This window comes from Malaclemys terrapin, chromosome 7, assembly GCF_027887155.1.
Source record: "Malaclemys terrapin pileata isolate rMalTer1 chromosome 7, rMalTer1.hap1, whole genome shotgun sequence".
Lineage (NCBI taxonomy): Eukaryota > Metazoa > Chordata > Testudines > Emydidae > Malaclemys > Malaclemys terrapin.
This window is the reverse complement of record NC_071511.1, coordinates 24,406,337-24,431,448: the sequence shown is the minus strand read 5'-3', so window position 1 is coordinate 24,431,448 and position 25,112 is coordinate 24,406,337. Positions and strand designations below refer to the sequence as shown.

The following is a 25,112-nucleotide window of genomic DNA, read 5'->3' as shown; positions in this document are numbered from 1 at the left end:
GTGTCTCTTGAATTCTCCTCAGTTGTCTTATCTCTTATCTATATATCTAAGACAGCGGTTGGCCCCAAAACAAGAGTTCAGAAACTGCATTTTTTAAATTGCCTTTTGTTTTTGTCAGGGACTGTTGCTGAGGCACACCCAAGGAAATGGTGAGGATCAAGCACTACAGGAAGCTGATTCAGGCCACTAAACTATATTGTTGCTTGCTTCAGTCAGTGATCCCTCTTAAACTCTGTGTAGATTTTTCAGTTGTGCCATAACTGCAAAATAAAAGCTTTTTAGTCATGTGCTTCAACTTGGTGAAACCACACCTTGTCATAACTGAGCAGTATTTCATACATATAGCAACTTGATTAGTGTGAATTGATCTGACTGGTTCACCTGCCTGGTAATGCTGGATGGGTATTTCTGACTCAAACATAAATCATTGCTATACTTTTTTTTTTTGTCGTCCTAACTAGAACATAAGTCATTGCTTTGCCTGTTCATGAATCAAGGGTAACACTAAAATGCCAATAGCTAGTACAAATTCTGACACTGAAGCATTGAAACTTTTGGCTTAGTGATGTTATAGCTAGGTTCCCAGTTATCCCAAATTAATTCACACCCTGAAATGGTAGGACCTTGATCTGATCTGTGAATGCTCCATATATGGGTAATAAAGAGCAGCAGTGCAAAATACAAAATGAGGAAGCCTGATAGAATAGGGGTTTACAAAATAGGAAGCAGATGGTTATATTGCAAAGATACTCTGCCCATTTCCTAAACTCAGTACATTCTAGCTTCCAGTCTTCGATATGAGCTTCCTAGCCGGCATTTCCTTGAAGCCATAAGTACGACACTTGGGGTCATAGCAAATCCTACTTTGGGGCAGGTGTTCTCTGGTAGGCTACAAGTCCTCCCTCTCTTGAATATTTCCTACTTAAGTGAAACTAGGGTAAAGAACTTGGCTGAATATATGATCCGTATAAAGGACTGGCTGTTTAACTGGTGCTAGACTACAAAACCACTTGTGTTGTGTGAACTTTCTCTTGGAACTTCTAATCTTCTGTGGGAGCTTAAACAGCCTGCAGTCTGGTTTTATTAACTGGTACTTCAGACCAAAGTAGACACATCTTCTACAAGTATCTAAATGTTATACAGGTTGAACCTGGCTTCCAAAAACAGTCTGACAAAACTAGCCTCCTAGGATGTGAGTGGTAGGTAAATTGGGCTATTATAATTCAGTTCTGTACAGAATGTACTGTTGTGAAACTAAGTATTTATATACCTCTGCTGTACATTAATTTACAGCTAACATTCTTGTATTGTAATTGCATACACTGAGCTATAATCTTTTAAACTTGGCTGTCATTTTTAACTATATTTTGGTAATAGGCTAAAAGGAGCCAAAATTAAATCTCTTTACATTGGTGTCAGGTTACTACTGCAGTGTTGTGTAATTCCTGTGCTTGCTTGATAGTGATTAAAATAGTGTATGTGGTCAGCTCTTTCCTTTATCAATTTAATAAGGCTTAATCAGCTTTCTTTTGTCTTGCAGATAGCAAAGCAATTGTTGATGGGAACTTAAAACTGATCCTTGGCCTAGTATGGACCCTTATCCTCCATTATTCTATCTCCATGCCAGTATGGGAGGATGAAGGAGATGATGATGCCAAGAAACAGACCCCTAAGCAGAGACTTTTGGGATGGATTCAGAACAAAATTCCTTACTTGCCAATCACAAACTTCAATCAAAACTGGCAGGATGGCAAAGCATTGGGTGCCCTAGTTGATAGCTGTGCGCCAGGTAAGTGTTCTCCTTGTAGATCAGGGTCTTTCCTCCCTCTTTTATTCCTTGTGGCAGCATTGAGCTAATAGTCTAAATTTAGTAGTAAGATTAGACATCTAATGCCCTTCTAGATGAGACTAACAGGCTGTTTTATAAAAGTGCTACAAAACAGTATTTGTGGAAGCAAGCTGTAAATGACTTGGGTCAAGGTCAGCATAAAGATGAAAATATAGCTTGGTTCACTACAGTTGTCTGTTCTAATCTACTAGATCAACACCAGGGATGAAGGAGCAAACACTGGCTCCCAAACTGAAAAGAACTTGTGGTTTTGGCCAAACATGGGAACATCTTTCAGCTTCAGATTATAGCAGGAGGTTTTGTATTAAGGCTTTTAAAACACTTTTATACTGGGAGCAGAATGTAGGAGTTGAGGAAGCTGTACACCTGCAAAACTATAAATTTTCACCTTTGTCTATTTCTTTACTAGAGCAAGAGTAACATGACTGGGGGATGGGGGGGGGAGCAGCACAAGTACCTTTTTGCTGTGAAATGGTGTTGCAAGCATAATTACTTGAGCTAATCTAGTGCAATTCTGGCTATGCACTATTAGGAGAAAGTATCTTCACAGTATAGATTGTCAGCACTGCACAAGATTCCACTGAGCATCAGGACTAGTGTCGTTAAATAACTTTTGAACTTAAAGCACAATAAGATACCTCATTCCTTAAGCTAAATCTAAAACCTCCCAATCAGATGGCTCTCTAAGTAATCTAAACTTGCATCTTGGTGAGCTGAGTGGGAGAGTCTTTCCTGACTGGCCTCTTGGTTCGTAGGCTAGTTTGGAAGTACATGGTGTCACTGAAAACTGCACTATATCCTGCAGTGCACACACTTGGCAGTCAGTAAGTAAGTGACACACATCCTACTTCATGCCACCTTCCTTGGAAGTATGGTGGCTGCAACCAATAAAAGTGTAGTTCTAGAACTGTGAGGAAGCCAGCCTTCTAATCTGAAAGCAAAACACTCACTATGGTGAGACTTCCTATTTAGATCTCCTTCCGTGAGAGCCAGTTGCTTTCTGGACTAAAAGCTGTCATATGCATAGATTTGGGAAAGTTTATTACCCAAAATAAGCAGTGTTGCATGCAACTGTCTCCATTTTAATAAAACCTTCTCTAGCAAATAAACTATCAACATGAAAGTTCTGAATGCGTAACTTGCTTATTCTTAGGTCTCTGCCCTGACTGGGAGACCTGGGACCCTAAGAAACCAGTTGACAATGCTCGTGAAGCCATGCAGCAAGCTGATGACTGGCTGGGTGTGCCACAGGTAAGGCAGACTGAAAGCAAAAATGCCTGGAACAGAGAGGACACTGTCTGAATACTAAAAGCATGAACTGAGTGCTGTTATGAGTAACTCAGTTCTGACAGCCAAGTCCTGTTAAATTTGTGAACTTCTCTTCAATAGTAGCCCTCCAGAAGTCTTTAGGGTGTAGAGCTAGACATCTGCAGTATGTCTTCAGACTCTGAATCCCTGTTTTGACTAAGGGCTTGTCTACACTTAAGGCAGCTGCATGGCGCAGCTGTAGCGCTTAGTGCAGAAGCTACCGATGCTAATGGGAGTGCTTCTCTTGTTGTCATATGGACTCCACTTCCCAGAAGCCCTCCTGTCAACATCATGCAGTCTATGCTGGGGGGTTCAGCTGATAACTGCAGGGGTGTGTGTGTGTGTGTGTGTGTGTGTGTGTGTGACATGAGTTTGTACTGTAGACCAGGGCCTACATGCTAGCGCTATGGAGGAGAGGAAACTCATGGTGCACCAGCTAATGGCATTCAAGGGGAAATAAATGCTTCAAGGCCAGGATGACTTTCCTGCTCTAACCTTGAGATTTATTTGTATTTCTGGTTATTCACCCACTTTCAGCTTTTCTGTTGGATGCGAGAACAGTTGAAGTGACTTGGGCCCTTAAAATCGCTCAGAGCAATCAATTGCTCTGACTTAAAGTAGACTTGACTTCAACAGCAGTGCACACCTAGAACTAACTTTTGTTCTAAAGATATGGCTGGGTACTGGAACACATCGTTTTTTTTGGGTGAGGGGGGAACTTGCTTCATTCTTCTTTACTAAGTGTACTTGCTTGAACTGGGTCCTTGAGGTTAACCTGTTCAATCTGCCACCTGAAGTCTTAAGTGCTTTTATAAGAAAGTAGCTTTCTTTTGCAATGATCTCACTTGAACAGGAGCCCATGGATCTTCAAACCAGATTTTCATGCTAATAGTATAACAAGCAAAATATGTTAAATCTCTAAAGCTCTCTGAGCAGTGACTGTGCTCATGGCATTAGAACAAACTGATGGACATGACAGCATCATCGCTGTCAGTGTGAATCTGTTTGACTTTGTCAGCTATTCCTCTACCATCTCCTTCACTGAAGGAATAGCCCCAGGTTGCTTTCCCAGGAGGGTAACTCTAATGGTCTCTGGTTTGAAAGTAATGCACTTCTTTTGATTTCTTTAGTTATTGACACTAACAGATAGTGGTGGTCTCCATCTTTGTTTCCCTAAAACTACATCATAGACTCTATAGCTTTACAAACTTCCTCTAATGCAGACTTCTTTGCTACTAACTCAACCCATTATACTGCATTAAATACTTTCAAACTGAATTTTGTTTTGTAAATCCTTCCAGTTAACTCTAGGAAAATGCTATGTAAGGGGAGCTATTGGAATGCATAGAATTCCCATGTACCTGAATTGTACTGCTCTTGGGAGTCTAATGTTGATTAAATGTATCAAAAACTGTAACCTGCATATCTTCCAGGTGATTACTCCTGAAGAAATTATTCACCCTAGTGTGGATGAACACTCGGTAATGACTTACCTGTCACAGTTTCCCAAAGCCAAGCTTAAGCCAGGAGCTCCTCTGAAACCCAAGCTGAATCCAAAGAAAGCAAGAGCCTATGGCAGAGGTAAGGAATAACACTTGCCAATGCAGGGTATTTACTTGACTTAGGTTGACTTTTCGAAAAACAAGTTGCTGCTTGATTGTACTGTCCACAGTTGGCCTGGAGTCCAAGCTGGATTCATGTACTTCTCATGTGGTGCTTAGGCTGAGAAATATGTGGACACAGCCCAAAAAGCACTCCTACTTCTAAAATGCAAATCCCTCCCCTCCCAAAAAACCCCCACAACCCAACAAAACCTGAGCATGTTTGACACCTTGCACTTGTTTAACAACTCACCACTGGAAAAAGTGGGATGACTGACAAGGAAACCTTTTAACAAAACTTACAGGACCAATGTCTGAAACAATACTCAGACATAAGTGTCCACCACCTGGTTTGCATATCATCGTATAGCATGCACTCTTAAAAAGCCCAGAAACCGAAATGTGGCTGAGAAGTAAGTAAAAGATTAATGAATGTATGCAGAGCTTCCTGCCCTAGAAGACTAGCTGCCTTTTGGGCGGAGGGGGGGGAAGTCAATACATATGACACTAGAACAGTCCTAGTGAAACTTATTGAAGAGGAATAACTTGGAATCTCAGTAATATTAGGTTCACAGTTGCCCCCCAGAATGGCAAAACTATTCACCAGGAATCAACAATGCAAGGTTTCCATTGCAGCCCATGCACTGTCTTGTTTTAGTTTAGTGCAAGCATGGACAGTGCTAAGTGGTGAGACAAGCCGTAAGGGGTTTCTGGCAAAGATGATGCGCTCTATTGGATGAGGGTAACTGGCTGGTAACCATTTTGGTCCAAATCTTAAACGTCCTCCTAGGAGATGTGGCTTTGCAAACCAGTCCAACAGGAGGCTGACTGTTTACCTAATGTTGAATACTAGGAAAATCTCTTGCTGGCATGTCCATTCATGGCAAATATGTACATATACAGCTGTTCCAGCTTTCCATGTATGCTATGCTATGAGATGTTACCATATTGTATTCCAAGCTAACAAACCTTTCTTTACTGCAAGGACAACTATGTTCTCAATTGCCATGAGGACGTGGTTACAGTTTTGTATAGAACTGTACTGACTCCCTAAAGAGTGTTTTTATAGTAACCTTTTATCATGGGCAAAAAAGGCCCTTTAGGGGCAGCATGATCTGGAGGGCTAACAGGATTGAGAAGTGGTAAGTTCTGACTTCAGCTCTGTCTTCAAGAAAGTAGCTTTATCTCATTGCCTTGCTTTCTCTGCCCATGGGAAGGGGAAACCACCTTCTGAGGTGCCCCTCAATGCTTGTACAGTGCCTGAACACTAATGGCTCATGTGCAAAACTTGCATTGGTCTAGATGACTGATGCGTTTCTTAACACCTAATGTGTGAACAGGAATATATCCTCGTATTACTGTTGCATTTCTCTGGAGATAAATAGATTTGGAAATTCTACTGTTCACAGCTACTTTTTGGGTAAAGCTACCAGACGCTGCATTTTCTACTAACTGTACAAATGGCTGTGGAGAAACACTTCTTAAAACTAGAGGCATGGTCTCATGAGAAGCAATTTCTTGGACGTGATATGATGTATATGCTTGGACTAGCAAAGAGCTAGCAACTTTGGGAACTCCTCCACCCACTCAGTCAACTGCATGACAGGTGTAATAGCTCAAGGCGAAGCGTAAAAAAGATCAAGTAACTAAGTTGCAGTAAATGCATGCTGTGACAAGTCTTGTGCAAAGATGAGTACAGAGCCTTTTCATTTGGGGGAAAACGTAGCCTAACTTTAAATAAAAGTCCACGGAGTCTTGTAGGGCACAGACCTTAGCTTAAGCCAGAGGTGGCCAACCTGTGGCTTTGGGGGCCACATGTGGCTCTTCAGAAGTTAATATGCGACTCCTTGTCTAGGCACTGACTCCAGGGTCAGAGCTACAGGTATCAGCTTTCCAATGTGCTGGGGGGTGCTCACTGCTCAACCCCTGGCTCTGTCACAGGTCCTGCCCCCACTCCACCTCTCCCCTCCCACTCCCCTGAGCCTGCCATGCCCTCACTCCTCCTCCTTCCCCCACAGAGCCTCCCCAATGCCACAAAACAGCTGATTGGGAGGGAAGGGGAGGTGCTGATTGGTAGGGCTGCCAGGGTGGGTGGGAGGTGCTGGGAGTGGGGGGGGAGCTTAATGGGGGGAAGGGGCTGCTGTATTACTGTGGTTCCTTGGCAATGTACGCTGGTGAATTCTAGCTCCTTCTCAGGCTCAGGTTGGCCACCCCGGCTTAATCCATTGCTAGTGTATATTAGCTGTGTAAGCTTAGTTTTGGCAAGATGTTTTGAATGACTTGCATGGGAGAAATTACATAGGGATGTGGATGTTCACAAGCACATAAACCACAACAGTGTCAGTTACATGTAGTGAAAGTAGAATTCCTATTAAAACTACAAACTAAACTTTTGGCTACAATAACGAATACTGACTAGGTTAAGCTGTTTACAAATAGCTTATCAAATTCTGTTCAGAACTTCTCTGCCACTCCTCCAACTGCTAAAATGTTAAATATTGCTTGTGGCTTCTCTGTAATACTTTGAACAGTCAGTGAGTGACACCAACAGCATCATTCTTGTAACTAGAATGAAACAATCCTTGCTACCCTATGAAAGCTGGGTCATGGGACATGGCTTCTAACTTTTGGTGGCTCTTCTGAACAGTCTTAACTCCATCTTGGAGAATATGGCAGCCCATTATGAGACTTAAAGCCAAGTGGCATTCAGACTTCATTCTGGGATAAGCCTACTGTGACCTTGTGTTAATCATTAAAACTCCTAAAGGTGCCTGTATTGTAGGAAGTGCAGGTTGTGACACTAATAATATCCTGAACAGAATTTACGGAATTAAGGTAAGCTTAATTCAATAAAGTTCAACATTAGTAACCCAAATTCAATACCAGTTGGGTACATTGTATGTGCCTTTTCTAGTAGGGAGGGGATGATAATGGACTTATGTCATCAACCTTTGAAGCCACCCCCTAGGAGAGAAATTCATAGACTAGTTCAAATTGGATTTTTCCAGAGACCAAGGGAAGACTTCTCTATTAAAAACCCTGAGTGTTTGTGTTTTTTTTAAACTGACTCTGGGCCTTCTTCCTCATCCAGCAAATGGACGGGACCCTTGGTACATGTAGGGCCCAAATCCTTACAATAGCAGCAGAAGGATTTGGCCTACTGAGGTCCCATAAGGTAGTGTGCTTGTTCTGAGCTGAAATTGTGATTAACAGGTAACCTCAAGGAATCCCCCGTGGGTGGGTGGGGGGGTTGGGTGAATGGACTTTCTCTGCTAGAATCCATATTAGGATTGGGTTTCTTGATAAGCTTATTGACATGCATGAGATGTAGATTTTCATTGTTAAATGTTTCTCTAATGCTTTGTACCTTCTAAGAATAAGATGGGCTTGTCTAGACCTGTGGCAATTACCGGACAATCACTATTAGCAGTCTCTTCAGAGACTGCAAGTAGGTCCCTTGGGCACCCTGTCTGTGCTGGTGTAACGGCTGGGAACTGTGCAGTCGGGGAATACCCTGGTCAGAAGGGGAGAGATGCAGGTCTTCATCCAAGAGGCAACAGCTGAGGAGCTGGAGGCCTCAGTGAGTACCCTTGCTGGAGCAATAAGGGGAAAGACCGGTGTAGCTACCCTGAGCTGTGACGCCAGTTGTCTAATGCCACTGGTCTTTTGGTAAACAAGCAGGCCTGGAAAACTGTTGGGGAACTTAATGTCTCACTACTTGGGCTGTATCAGAACTTGTATTAGGTGGCTTGTGTGATTGTCATAAACAACCTCTTATTTAGTTTTGAAACAACCAACTAAATGTGCCCTTTTGTGTTCTATCCCCCTTAACAGGAGTTGAGCCTCATGGAAACATGGTGAAGCAACCTGCCATCTTTACAGTAGATACTATCAGTGCTGGGCAGGGAGATGTAATGGTCTTCATAGAAGATCCAGCGGGGAACAGAGAAGAGGTCTGTATGCTAAACATGTTTAGCATGAAAATTGGTAGGGAAAATCTCTAGTTTAAATGATTACTGCCTACTGTATCTCAGTGTAGTAAACTGTATTTAATGCACAATACTTAAGGTGTTTCTCTGATCTTAAATAGAATATATGAATAAGTTAAGTCAAAATGACAACTGACTACAGTTTGCTAAGAATTAGTGTACATGGTTCTTAAAAGTAATAGAAAAGTTATCCTTCCATTACAACTGATCAGGTGGGACACGAGCATGTTTTATATTTGTCAAGTTGTCCTTCAGTTCCTCTGTCTATTAAGCAGTTTTGCTTTTTAGCATGAATATTGAAAACTATATTCACATGCTGGACTGAAGTGCTAGTCAAGACCCTGACATTACCAGGGAGATAAGCTTTCCAGGAACACTTGCTGGGCTCTCACACAAATCATGAACAAGCCAGCTAGCAAAATGTGTTCCTTAGCTAGGATCCAGTGGCACAATTACTATGTGCAATGTGACTGGAAGCAACTCTGAAATCTTTCCATAGCCTGTTTTCCCTAAGCAATATCTTAGTAGTGAAGAAAACACCTTAAAATGGTCTCCTGATCATTGTACCTACCAGACTCAAAGTCCTACTGTCTTCAAGCCCTTCTCCTAATTATAAATCACTCTTCCAACTGGGGAACAATCACAGTTCAAATGTTGAATCACTAGAAGTAAATTCTTTCAGTGAACTGTACTTGACCATCATTGGAAAAAAATCAAATGACAGTACATTCAGTTACCAAATGGAACTAAATCATGATTGCCCTGCTCATTCTGCAAGAGCAATGGCTAAAGTTGTAGAATATCTGCTGCTAATTACTTAGTACTTGATACATTAGAACAATCTTGTGAGTACAACAAATGCTGGTTCAGTTAGTGGAAACTCCTATAATGTGATAAAGGTTGGTTAGTTTAATCAAGCGAGCATTTAAATTAAGACATTCCAGACAAGTACAATTATACACTGCAGTTGATATAGTTAACAATGTTGGTCAGCCTCCAGTTTAGTTGGTAGCAAAGGAACAGAATAGGTCACCAGGTTTATTTTAACTTGGTTCATGTATTTCTAGAAATGTCAGTGGCTTTTGCACAAATATTGGGGAACAGCTAGCTAGCAAGTGTACTTGCTGCCATGGCAACTGTATCTAACATTGATTATCTCTTTAGGACCCATGGCATTTTTCTATTTGACTAGCTTCAGCATCAAATTCTACCAACTAAAGATTTAATGTCATGTGTGAAAATTCTAATTTAGTAGATAGTCAAGTGTAGACTGTTTCTGGGACAAAAGCTTTTTCTTCCTTTCTAGGCAAAAGTGACACCTGACAATGAGAAGAACAAAACCTACTCTGTACAGTATGTGCCAAAAGTTACTGGACCTCACAAGGTGAGCGAGTGAAGATTTTGGGTGTTCAGGATGCTCAATATGCTTAAGTTAATATTGCACTGTAAATGGGCATCTTAAACTTTGATTACTGGTGACATCTACCAGAAACCCTGGTGTAAATAATCTGTTTCCATTTTCTGTTAGTCTCCACAGTCTGGGGCTAATGGACTCTTCTCTCCCTTCCCCTAATAGATGAACCCACCCACCTTTTTCTCCAACTTGTGTGAGAATATGGTCTTGTGGTCAGTACTCCTATTTAATGTGGTGTGCAAGGATAACAGGACCTGCTGCTGATGATCAAAAGGATAGTCTGTGATCTCGGATGGCGAAAGTACTCACTCTATGCCACTGGGCTCATCCTCAGCTGTTTTCTCCACACTGTTGTCAGCAAAGACTTCTCCAGAGCATGAGCAGAGCCTTTTGGTCTCCATGAGCTTTTAGTACCAGGAGTAGGGCCTGTGACTCACCCTGACTTGGGGCCCACCAGGATGGTAACTACAGTGGGACCATTGACCACTCCCAGGAAGAGGCTGACAAGAATGAATTGGAGGGGTGGGCTCCATTCAGCTCCTCCTGCCTCCTCAGTGCTGCAGTTATCTCAAGTTTTGTTCCACTCTAAGCCACCTGGTTGAAAGGGCTTCATTACAATACATAGCATTCTCCAGTATCCTCTACTTCCCAAGCTCAAGCATTAGAAAAAACTAGCAGCCTTCTAGGGTTGTAGTTCTAAAATGCTGGTCCTGGGCTCCTGGAATCTTTATTTATGCAGATAACTTTTTTGGGGGGGGCAAAGTAAATGCAGTAGAGTTGTTAGGCCAGTCATTTGTCCTGTCCCAGTTAGACCTGGTGGGGAAACATTGATGAAGCCAAACCTTTGGATCACTCTGGTCTTCTTCACACCTGCCCCAAGCTTGGAAAACTTCCTTTCAAAACTCCCCTAGCTGTACAGCTGTGTACACTTTAGCCTCCTATATTGTAGATTACTAGCTTAATGGTTCTACCAGGCAAGGTATGAAAGCTGACCCTGCAGAAGGTCTCTGTATTTATCTTTAGTTGCTCCAGCTCTGCAGTCTGCACCCTCAGCTGGCTCTCCTTTTGATCTTCAGCAAGTCCTCATCCTATTTACTATCTGGAGTGCCTGGATTACACAGGTGCCTGCAAGTTCTTCAGAAGGATCTAGACCTGGAAAATCTCTCAGATAGTTCTAAACTTTGTTCCAGACCCTGTAACCCTGCCCTATGTCAAATCTTGTTCTAGTCACCATTCTGACTGGTAACCAACTAGGGCTAGTTCCAAAGCCAATGATAAAAGTTCAGTCTTCAAACTATCATTTTTCTCTGGATATACTGGGAGGGAAGCATGTAGGAGGGGTGGTGAGAAGCAAACACCTGTACCTTAGTTGCCTTGAGTCATGTTGCTATCAACACAGATAGCAGGGGATCACTAGTCTCCTATAACACTTCATTCTAACTAGGAGTATCCATGGCAGAAGAAGTCATGAACTTTGTGTAGCTTAGATTCATCAGGCAGACATGGCACTTTAGGTGTATTTTCCAGGCACACTAGATGAAGTGGCCCTTGGATTTTGTCTTTAGACCTGTATTCAGCTCAGTGGTCCAAGATGTGTACTTAATCCTCATAACTAGCTATTGTCCTTGATGGACAAATGGATTGCTAGCTTGAGTCCATTAATTCTGGTCCAGGGAAGACCAAGATGCATTTCTGTAGTGCAAGAAATAAGCAGAAACTAGGAAAATGGTGGTGCATGCTCACTGCCAAATGGCTTCTCCAAAGGGTGCCACATTCTGGCCTAATGAGTCTAAATGATGGAGCACAGAACTTCACAATGGGCATGCTTTCAGTTTAGCTGACCAAACCTCCTTCCCTCCAAATCTTGGAAATAATGACCTAGTTCACTCTTTATACCCTTCCCTCCCTTTCCCCCTCCCCCTCCCCCTCACCGTCAGTCTTATCTTTTGAGATTGTAAACTCTCAGGACAGAACTGTCTGTACAGAGCCAAATACAATGGGGCCCCATCCTGTCCTTGTGCACTCGCATAATAAACATGATCATTGCAAGTAGCAGTTGGGCCTCCAGCAGTGGAATACTGCTATCTTATGGGGACATTAAGACTTAAACCTAACTGAGGGCCAGTATTTCCCATGTCTTTCTAGGAGTGCAGTAAGCAGCTAGGGTACCTCCAGTTGGCACAGAAAGTGAGGGAGTTAACATTAAAGTTTTCTCACAGGACCTCTTAACCCTTAAGAGTTCAAGCACTTGATCTTGTGATTCAAGTAGTAATTTCTGCCAAGCCCCTAACATAATTGCAAGGTGGCCTCTTAATTCTAATTCTACTACCACAGTGCTAATGTCTGTGTGGGTTTTTTTTAAGGTTACAGTTTTATTTGCTGGACAGCATATTTCCAAGAGTCCATTTGATGTAAATGTTGACAAAGCCCAGGGCGATGCTAGCAAAGTAACAGCAAAAGGACCAGGCTTGGAGGCAACCGGAAACATTGCCAATAAACCTACCTATTTTGAAATTTACACAGCAGGTAAGCATGCTTAAATGGGTGCTACAGATCTCTAGTATAGCAGTTACACAATTATATATCCTACAGTAGCTCTTGCAGCTTGACTTGTTTTCAGGCAGTACTAACCAGTCTTCCCTCCACTACTTGCTAAAATGGGGCTATGCTATATCTGCCTCCTAGAACAACTGAAGATTAACGGTAAATATAAACACTCCAAATGTTTACCATATTCGGTATCTAACTTCAGCAAAAGAATCCATCCAGTTACTATTTGAGTTCAGTCTTAAGTAATGAATGGTCTAATAAAATGACTAGTGAGCTTGTAAGTTACCATTTCTTCATAGACCATTTACTTCACAGCATTTTGTGGCCATAATACTATATTCCACAGGAATGTGTGTGTTTAAGGTATTGCAAATGGTGATGCAGAACTTCACTGTAGAACAAAATGGGGCAATTACTTCAAGTATTTAAACACTTTAACCTAGTGTTTAATATATTAAACTGCTTTCTGCCCGAGGCTCCTAAAAATCTTGGCTGCAGCTGTCTGATCTAGGGGAAGTGCCACGCTACTCTGGCAAAACATTTAATTGGGAGAGGTAGTAATCTGTTTCATGTAGAGACATGTCTCAAGTAAGTCATGGATGTTGAAAAAGCACCTCGGTTGCTTGTTCAGCAATACAAGATGGTTGAATAACAGGTGTCTTCAGTGGTGGTGAAGGAAAAGGAACAAACTTAGACACCCTTGTCTAGAGTAGGATGTTGGCTTAAAAGCTCTAATTTTATTCTATTCTTTAGAACTAGTTTAGATTAATTTTCCTCTGAGTTATTCCAATTTACCCTTTTGGAATCACTTAAGTCCTGGTTAATGTCCGGGAACTCCTTACTTTGTATTGGCAACTTGCCCTTCTCGAAAGTTTGAGATAATTGGATTATCTTCTGCCGGGGGCTGTGGAGTGCTATTTAAAGTGTGTGTGGCAGGGGGGAGCAGGTGCAGAGCACAGGTTTGTCCTCTACCAACCCCCTGAAAATTCGAGTGGCATTTCAGCTTGTGTACCAGGTTGGAACACCTCACTTAAATTTGGCCCACCTTCCCCTGCATGATCAGGGGGCAGCTGGGCCAAACTTGAATGTTGTAGCAACCCTGCAAGTCAGGACACAATGACCCTCTCTGATTTGACCCAGTTGTTCCTCTGTCACAAGTTGATGGCATTGCAACCTAGCACATGGGGTTGTAGCCAACACAAGCTTGGTGTAGCCAAAAAGTGGTTGGGTTGGGTGGCCGCCCTGCTCCACAGCCTATTGCATGCAAACAGACTGAATTGTGAAAGGGTTATGTGGGGCAGAAAAGCCAAATATAGTTTGTCTAAAGAGCTGCCTATGTAATGCCAAGAGTAATGAATAATCCTCGTTAAACCATTCTGGAGGCAGTGACTGATTCCCTGCAACTGCTGCTCCATCACCTTAGGGAGCTGCCAGCCTTCACTTAGGGCCAGATCCTGTTTGCTAGTTTTTTGCCATAAGACTGTAAACCGGGAGGGGAGGCAAGAAGGTAAAAGTAAACACTGGTAGGATTTAATTATTCTGCTACTCATACTACTTCTGTTCAGAAGGCACCTAAGTCAAATGGGTCTAACTCTTTGAGTAGAGGCTGCTATCAGTATACCAGACCACCTTAGTGTGTCACTTACATCCTTACAGTAGTGTGGCTGGGCCATAACAAAATATTCCAAAGCTGGCTTCCTCATGGGCTGATCCTTTCTCACACAGGCTGCCAATCCAAAACCATGCCTTAATCTTGGATCTTAGCAGAGTCCGACTTGGAAGGGTCTTGCTTCCAGGGAAGTGGACACTTGGAATGTCTAAGTTCAAAGGCTGAGCTAAACTTGTTTTCATGTGGGTAGGTGCTGGTGTGGGTGACGTTAATGTGGAAGTGGAGGATCCTCAAGGAAAGAATATAGTGGAGCTTATGATAGAAGACAAAGGGAGCCAAGTCTACCGTTGCACCTACAAACCTACTCAAGCTGGGCCTCATACTGTCAAAGTGACATTTGCTGGAGAGACTATTCCAAAAAGTCCTTGCATTGTTCCTGTTGGAGAAGGTATGTATTAGGACTTTGGTGCAGCCATCATATTTCTGTAAACATGGACTGCTTTCATCTGTATCGGTGGATTTGATTACAGGATATATAAAATATCTCTCTCCTTACCTTGCGTACGATAGTCTTTTGCTTTTAAACAATTCATTTGCTTTAATATGTGATCTTGCATATCTGCTTAATTCAATATTAGTAATATGGCTCTAGGTGCTAGTCTCTTATCAGTGGGCTTTAACTTGAGCCTGGCCTTTCTTTTGAAGAGGCTGTCTTAAATTCCATTTCAGTGTCTAACTTTTTTTCTCTAGCTCTGACTCAGTCTACTATATTTACTTTCTCAGTTTTTCCTCCTTAACTGAAGCTTGACTTTCTGTTCCATCCTCACCTGCCTCTACGCTCTCAACCTCTGTTCACTTCTCTTGAGCTACCCTCCACTTGTGGAATTTTGGACTTCACTGCTAATGGCTTCCTAGTTGAGCGAGCTATGTCGGTAAGAGGTGCAGGGTGACACTTTCTTCATGGCTTGCTGTCTTTCAGCTTCTAGCTTGTTTATTAACAGCTTTCCCCTTGCTTCTTTGGCAGAACAAAAGGTGCAAGCAGAATACTAAACACTTATCAATTAGGGCAACGAGATTTGTCTTGCAATAAATCAAGTTGGTGAAACTACTTAACCACAAATTAACTGCCTAACTGAATTGCATAAGGGCATGTGGATTTTTCCTGCTTGAACCTGGTTTGCTGCTGCGTGCTCTCCAGAGCTAGCAGGTAGCATGTGATTAAAGCTTTGATCTTGTTTATACAGCCTGGATTAGGAGTTGGAATTACTAGATGATTGAAACAACTATCTGCAAGCTATTGGTATATGAAAAGCAGAATGAACTGCTTGTCACTTTCCACAGATGCTGTACACTACACTTCTACTATAAACACTGCACATGCAGAATATAAAAATGCATGCTGGGACCGAACTGGGAACCTATAATCATGAGTGATCTACTAGGTCTCTAGAATATTACTGGACTGAAGACTACCTGATACACAAATGTAATTCCAGCTAAGGCCAGTTATTCATAATTGCCCAGTAGCTGATTTTGTAGAAATAGTTTCTACTTACACTTGCCGATGGCTGGGAAAATGCTTTGCTGTGGACAGCTACACTTAGTAAACTCTCCAGTTTAAGAATCTGCCACCCACTCTGCTTCTGTAGCCTATTACTCTGATCTGACTAAAAGTGCACAAAGTGGCATTGTTCAGTCTCTGCATGTGTCAATGCTGACTATATCCTGCATTATTCATATGAACCTGCAGCAAAGCAAGAGTTTCCATTTCATGGCTTCCAAGGGACTGGTTGTCTGGTGAAGCCAGTTCTGATGGCTTTAGATATTACCACCTCTGCTCTACTCCTGAAGGCCTAGCCCAGTAGATCACTAAGGCGCATTCCTACAGTGAAACTTTATACATTGCATGCAGTTTGGCTCAAATGTAAGAATGGCATTTAGAAAAGCAAAGCTTGCTAGGAATGGTGGGATTATTATTTAGTCTTCTCATCCTCCTAATGTTTGGTATTAAAGTTCTACATAGCAATTGGTCTTCAGTGTTTAAATGTCAAAAGCATTTTAGTGTTAGGGCTTGTCTACACTACCTGCCAGATCAGCAGGCAGCGATCAATCCAGCAGGGGTCGATATCGTGTCTATCGACTGCTGGGCGCTCTCCAGTCAACTCCACTTGTGCTTCTCATTCTGGAGTACTGGAATCGACGAGAGAGCATCAGCTGTCAATTTACCACAGTGAAGACACCGCGGTAAGTAGATCTAAGTACGTCAACTTCAGCTACGCAATTTACGTAGCCGAAGTTGCGTGATCTTGGATCGACCCTATGCAGTAGTGTAGACAAGCCCTTAGTCTCTAAGAACAGCTGAGGTAAAAGTATGACTCAGAACATTGGGAAATAACTTAATGCTACAGTCTAAAAGCCTAAAGGCCATATGTAGAATGGCTAGTTTCCATACAGATCCCTTTGAGTCTAGTGTCATTCAGATTTTTCACATTCAAAAGCTAAAATATTTTCCCCTGAGTCAACATTCGAAGTAAAAGATAGCTGTAAGCAGTCTTGGCTAGGTTACATCTACTTGAGAATCAAAGGCTGTACTGATGTCTAAAATTCATTTGCAGCATGCAGTCCAAGTGCTTGTCGTGCCAGTGGTAGAGGCCTGCAACCTAAAGGAGTCCGGATCAGAGAAACTGCAGACTTCAAGGTTGACACCAAAGCAGCTGGGAGTGGGGATATCAATGTGTCCATAAAAGGACCAAGTAAGTGTTAATTCTTTGAAGTTGTCTGCTGTACTGTATTGTGGGGAAAAGAGGCCTCGGATGTGGACCAGTCAAGGAATTGTAGCTTTGAGTGATAGTCACAGTATGGGACTTCAGTACTGTGACAGGGAGAGGAAAAATAATTAAGATGGCTCTTCACTTTTTCATACGTAAAACAAACATATATTCACAGATGTAGCACTGAAGCCAACCACTCTTCAGTGGCTTCATATCATGACTTGGTGTCACTTTTTTATAGCCTGTCCTACTTCTACTATAGTGGGCTGGAAAACTTCATGAACTCCAATCCACATCTGTTTTATAGCCAGACACTACACTATTTGCCTTAAGTAATACACAGGATCATCATAGCTACTGAAGAATGTTAGACAAGAATACTTTAATTGTAGCCTTGGTTATTGAGCCTCCAGCAGCAAGACTCCAGGGGTTCAATGCCCAGTGTCCACCATGAATGTCCATTGTCTGTGAAACCACTGGGCTAGATACCAAAACAAGTTTCTGTGTGATTAACTGTGTGTGTGTGTGTGTGTGTGTGTGTGTAACGTATCAGTTGAACACTTAACGCTAGAGGTTGGAGTCTTTCCAATTTAATCAGTTAAATTCAAAATTGGGCAAGCTTTCATGTCTAATCTCTACAGCTATGAAATTAGAAATGCTGTGATCCTACTCAAAGGAAGTAAGCACTGGTAGAGCATCCTAGAGTTTAAGTTCCTGGGTGTGGTTTAGATTACATAACTGTGAATGAAGGAGTCTTCATCCTGAAACTCATTTGTTTCTCCTATCACCCACTTCTAAACTCCTCTTTCCTTTAACTTCAGATTGTGAAGACTTGGATAAGCAACTAGCCTATTCAACCACACAAGTGCTTGGGAGCAACTGGCTTGTCTTCTCCTGCCCTAATTTGGCAGGGCTGACCAGGGATGCCAGCTCTCTTGTTCTTTAACTGTTCGTAGTTTGAAGTAAACCCTCAAAGTATTCTGCACACCCTTAATGTTTAGGGAGATAGTGGTATTCCAGCTCACTGTGGCTTAACATGGTATGGAGAGAAAAGCAACAGACTTATCAGTATATTAAGCCTTTCTTGAAAGACCTTTATCTTGCAGAAAACTAAAAGTAGGCATTCCTTAAATATTTGTAGTTCAGGTCTGACAAATGTTAGTCAGCAGAGATCCATGTCCTCTTAAAACAAAGAACCTTAGGACAAAACATAAGTGAACCTGTTAGGTCTGTTGACTTCAAACATTCTCTCATTTATGCCATCTCTGTCTTAGAGGGCAACTAGAACAATCTTTGTTTCCTAACCACTTTCTGGTGGAAAACTTTATTCTCAAGAAGCTAAGTAAATACTAGAAAAAGTGAACTTGCCTGAATAACTTAAGATGTTGGCTGGAACCTGTTGAGTAATGCTGACCTGATCTTCCAACAGAGGGCTTGGATGAGCTTGTGAAACAAAAGGACACTGTGGATGGTGTATACGCATTTGAATACTACCCAGTTAGCCCAGGAAAATACATTGTCACTATTTCATGGGGCGGACACAATATCCCCAAGAGGTGAGTTGTCATTCAGTAGATCATGTGGGTAGGAATCAATGCTAACAGAAATCCACTGGTCCAAACTTGCATTCTAAGCAGCTCTGGCAAGAATTGTTTTAGTTGCAATAACCTGTATCTTCATTTCTGCTCCAGGGCCAGCATAGCTTGCCTTGGAAGGTTGGTAAAAGGAGGCTTGCATAGGTCTCTTTCCAGGTTCTCCAGTCTGGCTCTTGTGATCCACAACTTGTATTAAACTGTATAGGCCATGGGGGAGACTCTCATTGAGCTTTTAGTAGGGTCCATGGAACGTCAGTCTGGAGGACTCCAGCAGACACTAAGTCTAGTCATTTGACTCCTTTGTTTCAGTGGCATGACGCATCTAGAACACTGGCTCCAGATGACAAATCAATCTGAAAGATGGCTCCATAGGCTGGTGGGCTGGGCTCTTTGCCACACATTGTATAATGTAGTGTCATTAATAGTGACAGAAATGAGTGGGTGCTATTTCTGCCACTCCTAATCCTGAATTTTGACCTCTTTCCCCATTCAATAGCCCCTTTGAAGTTCAAGTAGGACCTGAAGCAGGTCCTCAGAAAGTGAGAGCTTGGGGACCAGGACTTCATGAAGGGATTGCTGGTAAATCTGCTGACTTCGTTGTAGAATCCATTGGCACAGAAGTTGGCTCTCTTGGTAAGTCAGTAATGTCCTGGCTAGGATTTTCAGGAGCTTTAATGTTGAACTGCTTGATGGCAATAGTCTTTCTGACAATTATGGTGATCCCATGACACTCACCCAGTCACTAACTAAACATTAAGCTTACATAAATCTGACTACACTTGCACAGGAAATGATTTTCTAGTTTTCTAGAATGTGGGATACATTGGGAAAGAGCCAGATATTGCATCTGAGAGGGAAACACTATTGAGTACCTCTGGGGGTTAGTGGGTTGGCCTTAATCTAAAAAAGATAGCACCTACGCCGTATATAGGAAAGGTATGATAGAGCAGTGAACAAGGAAAATGTCTGGCAATGGGAAGGCAGGCTTGAGCAAGCCTTTAAAGCCCACTTCTCTGGGAGATGAGATGTTTGTTTCCTTTTAGGCTTTGCCATTGAAGGCCCATCTCAAGCAAAAATAGAATGTGATGATCAGAATGATGGCTCGTGTGATGTGAAGTATTGGCCCAAAGAACCTGGTGAATATGCTGTTCACATTATGTGTGATGATGAAGACATAAAAGACAGTCCATACATGGCTTTCATCCGACCAGCTTCTGGAGACTTCAACCCAGATAAGGCAAGATACAGAAGAATTCAGCTATCAATAGCCTTTGATATGGCTGTTAAGTTTTAAAAGCTACTTGTAGCACTCTTACTAATTTGTATCTTTCAATTTCACTGTTCTACAATCTGTGGCCATGGATTGGTTGGTGACCACAATGATGGGTCTTTTCTTAAATGCTCTAAATGAGGCTATTGCTTGGCCCCTACTAGATTGAGCACAAGAGCTGTTACTATAGTCACATTCTTGTATCCTTTCAGTTAACATGGCAGGGTACTTCTCAGCGGCCAAAATTCTAAACTCAAGCCTCTTTAGACTTGGCCTTGGTGAATTTGTCTTTAACACACAATAGCCTCAATCCACAAACAAAGGCCTGTGCTAGGGTTTCGCGTCCCCTTTTAGAAATACTAGCTCTTAGCCATGAGCTTTGCTTTCTTTTGCTGTAGAATCAGTGTAAAACTTGTGCACTTTTTGTGTGTTAGGTAAAGGCTTATGGTCCAGGATTGGAGAGAACTGGCTGCATTGTAAACAACCCTGCTGATTTTACAGTTGAGACCAAGGAAGCTGGGAATGCACCTTTGAAAATATATGCACAGGTAAAAACCCACATTAACTATCTGGAACGCCTATCAATAGTCATGTCTCTTCTTTGAAACAGGTACCGAACACATTCTGGCTAATTAGTTAGCCACTCCTTTAAGTATAATCATGTAGATTCTGAGAGTCTTGTTCTAAGTCTGTCTGCAGCTGTGTGACTTGATCTGCATCTTGGTCCTTAATTGCATTTCTGCATAGTAAACGTTTTAATCTAAAAGCTGTTTGGGATTATACAAGCCTAACTTCAGTACAGATTTAAAGCCCTTTTATTAAGGCCTGTGACTAGTCTTGCACCTATTGAGACTTCTTGAAGTGGTCTCCCATAAATTGTCCTATTGTCAGTCTACTAGACTTCTACAGTTTGGTATGTGCAGGCAAGGAGAGATGAGCAGTTTAAATGTGTGGTAAGATTATTAATGTTAAAACTTCTCAATTCCAGGTAGCTCTGCTGTTGCTGCTCTTGAGATCACATAACTTTTTGATAGCACCACATCTTAAAACTACTTGTACCTTCTCTCTGCACACAGTTGTATTTAGTCAGTCGTCTAATTCTCAGTTAAATACTTGCTTTCAGGATGCAGAAGGAAGCCCTATTGATATCCATGTGAAGAGCAATCCTGATGGAATCTGTGCTTGTTCTTATATGCCAGTTAAACCAATTAAACATACTATTGCTGTTGTCTGGGGAGGAGTTAATGTACCCAATAGTCCATATAGGGTAAGTACAAACACCCTACAAAATTACTTTGCGGGGACTGGTGGTACATGTTCTAAAACAAGCAAGCCTTAAGCTAGTTGTCCTTGCCAATGCTAGTGAGTACAAGTCAATAGCTACTCATGAGTAAACTCTTGTTGCATCAGTCTAGCTGAAAGTTGTCTGTTCCGTTCTGTAGGCTAGCATGTCAAAGGGCTCTGATACCAGTGAGCACAGCATAAACATAGGGAAGTCAGGAACTTTATTTTCTATTCTTTAGTAACTAAGCAAGAACAATAGCTAAGAAGTCAGGGCTTTTTGTCAGGTGCTACACTTAATAAATCCATGTGACCCAAGTATGGGATAACTCTGAATGCTTGTGAACCCATCTAGGTTCTCATAGGACAAGGCAGTCATCCTCAGAAAGTGAAAGTAGTTGGACCTGGGGTGGAGCGAGCTGGTCTGAAAGCTAATGAGCCTACTCACTTCACAGTTGACTGCACAGAAGCAGGAGAAGGTAAAAGCAGACGGTAGATAATGTATTGCTGTCTTGTATCAAAACTAAATCTATAAACATTTCCTGTTTGAACAGGAATCTGATCTCCGTTTGTAAACTCTTGATTCAAGCCTTTTGCTTCATAAGGGAAATCTGAAGCTAAAGTCCTGTTACTCAGATTACATGGAGTGATTCATACAAGTACTTGACAAACTATCCTATCTATCCAAGGACTTAAAATCAAGATGTGACTTGTTTAGTTGCTCAGTACTAGAGCTACTTGGTACTAAACAAATTCCTGACTGTCTTGTGGCACACTGCTCTGTTTCCTCCTAGGTGATGTCAGTGTTGGCATTAAATGTGATGCTCATGTTATAAGTGAGGAAGAGGAAGACATAGCTTTTGACATCATACACAATGCTAATGATACATTTACAGTGAAATATGCACCACCTGCTGCTGGGCGTTACACTATCAAAGTGCTTTTTGCAGGAGAGGTTTGTATCTTTTATTTGACTAGAAATATTAGCTATGCAGAAGACTTCGAATCCTAATATAAATTACTCTTCAATGTGCATTACTCAAAAGGGGACATAAGTTTTTTTGTAAAAGTTTGGGCCAAACGCCAAGAAAGATGTTTCCATAATCTTAATTTCTTCAGTCTCCCTCTCCATTGTAACACCAAAAGTATCTGTGTGGCAAATGCTATGCTGGTACTTGAGAACGCAAAGGCTAGTTGGCTTCACTTTGTCCAAGCAGCAAAATATAAAGTTGCCAAAACTGAAATGTTCTAAAACAGTAATCAGGGTGGGACTTTAATGTGACTATGCCTTTTTAGTAGTTGCAGTGGAATTCAGAGGGAAGGCAAAAATACATACAGAAGATTGCTAGCTGTTTCTGAGCAAAGCTGAAGTAATCATATGGGCTGCATTTGGAATAAATGTATTTGGCAGGCTAAAACTTTCAGGAAAGCTGTGACTGTATTATCTGAGACAGTGCCTTATTTCGAACTTAAACAGTAGTCCTTTCACTGGAAGGCAATGCTTTACCTGCAGAGCTTGAGCTAGCTTACAACTGGTTGTAACTGTCCTATTAAAGTATCGTGTTTTATATTGAAGGAAATTCCTGCCAGCCCTTTCAGAGTTAAAGTGGACCCATCACATGATGCCACCAAGGTGAAAGCTGAAGGACCTGGACTAAGCAAAACTGGTGAGATTCCTTATGTTTATGCCAAGTAATCTATTGACATGAGCATGGGGTAGTTTGCCTACATCATGAGTTTATGCTAACAACCATGTCACAACTTTCCCACTAGGGATTTGGAATGGGATTACTCTATGCCAAACGTCAAATTTGCGGGCATCAAGATCAAAAGTAGTCTCTCTGTATTTGAAATTGCTCAACTTTCATATGGGCTATGAACTTAAAACATACTGCCTAGATAGCACAAGAAACACAACCATATTCTAACTTTCAAAGTTACTTTTTAAGGTGTGGAAAATGGCAAACCAACACACTTCACTGTATTCACTAAGGGTGCTGGGAAAGCACCACTGGATGTGCAGTTCAGTGGACCTGTGCCAGGAGATGCTGTGAAAGACTTGGATATTATTGACAACTATGACTATTCCCATACTGTTAAATACACTCCAGTACAGCAGGTAGGTCTGATTCTTCTGAAGAAATTGGTGTTTTCCTCCTTGAAATCACAACTCACAGCAAAAATAAAACTGAGAATATATGTATTGCAAGTGAATTAACCTGAAGTCTTGTCTTTAACTGAACTTTTCAATCAAAGGAAAAACTCTGGCACTGGAATGCTTAATATTCCCAAGAGCTCCCAAAAATTCCACAGTAAGGGGTCATGAGTGTCTATAGAGTCTAATTGTACTGAGGAGGAAACAATCACTAGTATAAATAAAGCCATAGGCTACATGTTTGGAATGGCCTGTCCCGAGAGCAACTTAAACAATGATGCATAAAAAATCTGACTGGAAGATGAGTATTGATTTTTGGTGGTGGCATGAGAACTAGTCAATGAAACAGTAACAAACTGAATCATCCTCCTATACCAACAGTGTAACTTTGTCAGTCTATCAACTGACAAAGGTAGGCAGAAGGCCCCTCAAAAGGGGGGGTACCCCACAGTGCCTAAACAGAGGCCCTACCCATGCACTGACACCCCCAACCTTGTTCCAGCACCCCTCACTGGGTAATAATCTGAAACTAGCAACAGTTAGTTTACTAGCTAATCTGAATTGATCTGGTCCAGATGTTTAGGACTTCCAAATCACCCCAGATTTTTGCAAGCTGTAGTTTTCTATGGCTGGGTTGCAGGTAGTGAAACTGAATTGTTCTCCATCAAATATGAGCTCTAGTATTAACAGGAATGGAGACATAGCTAGAGCCCTGCTACAAAATTGGTATCCACAAACATGATCTGCAGATATCTGCAGATTTGCAGTGCTCAAACAATAGCGCACAACTCCATTTCATGGTGAAATGCATTTCCAGAGTAACTCTTCAGTTAGCTTGTTTGCATTTAGGACTCAACACACCATTTATGCAGGATATAGAACAGTATTTTCAGTTGAGATCAGTTTTGCACAATGGCTTAGGTGTTACTTAACATTTGCCTCTAGGAGGAAGGAACCCAGATAGGGAACTTTCATGTTGACAGTGGATGCAGCTTTCCTAGTTTACAACAATAAAGAGCTGGAAATGGTTACTTACAGAGAGCATATTTTCCCTTTTGTTTGTAGCTTTGTGTGTACTTCTAAATGTGCATTATACCCCAGATTTCTATGACTATATTGTGGCAAAGTAATGAAACTACTGCAGCTCTTAAGATGACTTGGGTACCAAGTTGCCTAGACTATATAGAGTAACCGGACAAGAACAGTAATGGAAGAAGTAAAAGCAAGTAGTTTGTGTGTCTCTTTTTTAAGATGACTTCCCAGTAAGCTTGCTTATATTGTCATATTCAAGAATGACTAATCTTGTCGTTTTTAAGGAATTTAGTACTATCAAACTGAAATTGTCTGACAGACTTTAGTTCTCACTTCCTAATAAGATCTAACTTGTCTGATTTTGATCTACCATAAAATTGGTGTGCACTTGGGACACGGCAAGTTCATGACCAAAGAACATCATAGCTTCAACTAATACATTTGGAGTATTACTGATATCAGAGCTTGGCTGCTTCATACATCAATGAGACTGGATTTTAGTTCTGGATCATCTGTTTCCTGGAGTGTGTATTAAGCAGTAAGGAACACATCTCTGATGTGTACATCCTCTTTCTAGCACTGTTAAAAACATGCCTCTAAGGTTCCTAATCTGGCTTTGCTGTTGCATGTAAAAGTGGCAGCAAAACCAACTGAAGATTGCTGCCTCAAAATAGCAAACGCTGATTCT

The 25,112-nt window shown here is 41.7% G+C and overlaps 1 protein-coding gene across 5 annotated transcripts in view; it reads left to right on the top strand.

Moving 5' to 3' along the window:
- Positions 1–25,112, top strand: part of FLNB (filamin B) — a 136,213-nt gene that overhangs the window by 63,769 nt on the left and 47,332 nt on the right. For all 5 annotated transcript variants that reach the window (XM_054034966.1, XM_054034965.1, XM_054034969.1 and 2 more), the window contains 17 exons: positions 1,541–1,789; positions 3,003–3,100; positions 4,591–4,738; positions 8,593–8,711; positions 10,054–10,131; positions 12,525–12,687; positions 14,571–14,768; positions 16,936–17,073; positions 18,521–18,647; positions 19,183–19,319; positions 19,730–19,923; positions 20,391–20,504; positions 21,080–21,223; positions 21,593–21,716; positions 22,032–22,192; positions 22,814–22,904; positions 23,187–23,356. In XM_054034966.1, the coding sequence (XP_053890941.1) occupies positions 1,541–1,789; positions 3,003–3,100; positions 4,591–4,738; positions 8,593–8,711; positions 10,054–10,131; positions 12,525–12,687; positions 14,571–14,768; positions 16,936–17,073; positions 18,521–18,647; positions 19,183–19,319; positions 19,730–19,923; positions 20,391–20,504; positions 21,080–21,223; positions 21,593–21,716; positions 22,032–22,192; positions 22,814–22,904; positions 23,187–23,356 (2,453 nt within the window). The remainder of the gene's footprint in view (positions 1–1,540; positions 1,790–3,002; positions 3,101–4,590; positions 4,739–8,592; positions 8,712–10,053; positions 10,132–12,524; positions 12,688–14,570; positions 14,769–16,935; positions 17,074–18,520; positions 18,648–19,182; positions 19,320–19,729; positions 19,924–20,390; positions 20,505–21,079; positions 21,224–21,592; positions 21,717–22,031; positions 22,193–22,813; positions 22,905–23,186; positions 23,357–25,112) is intronic.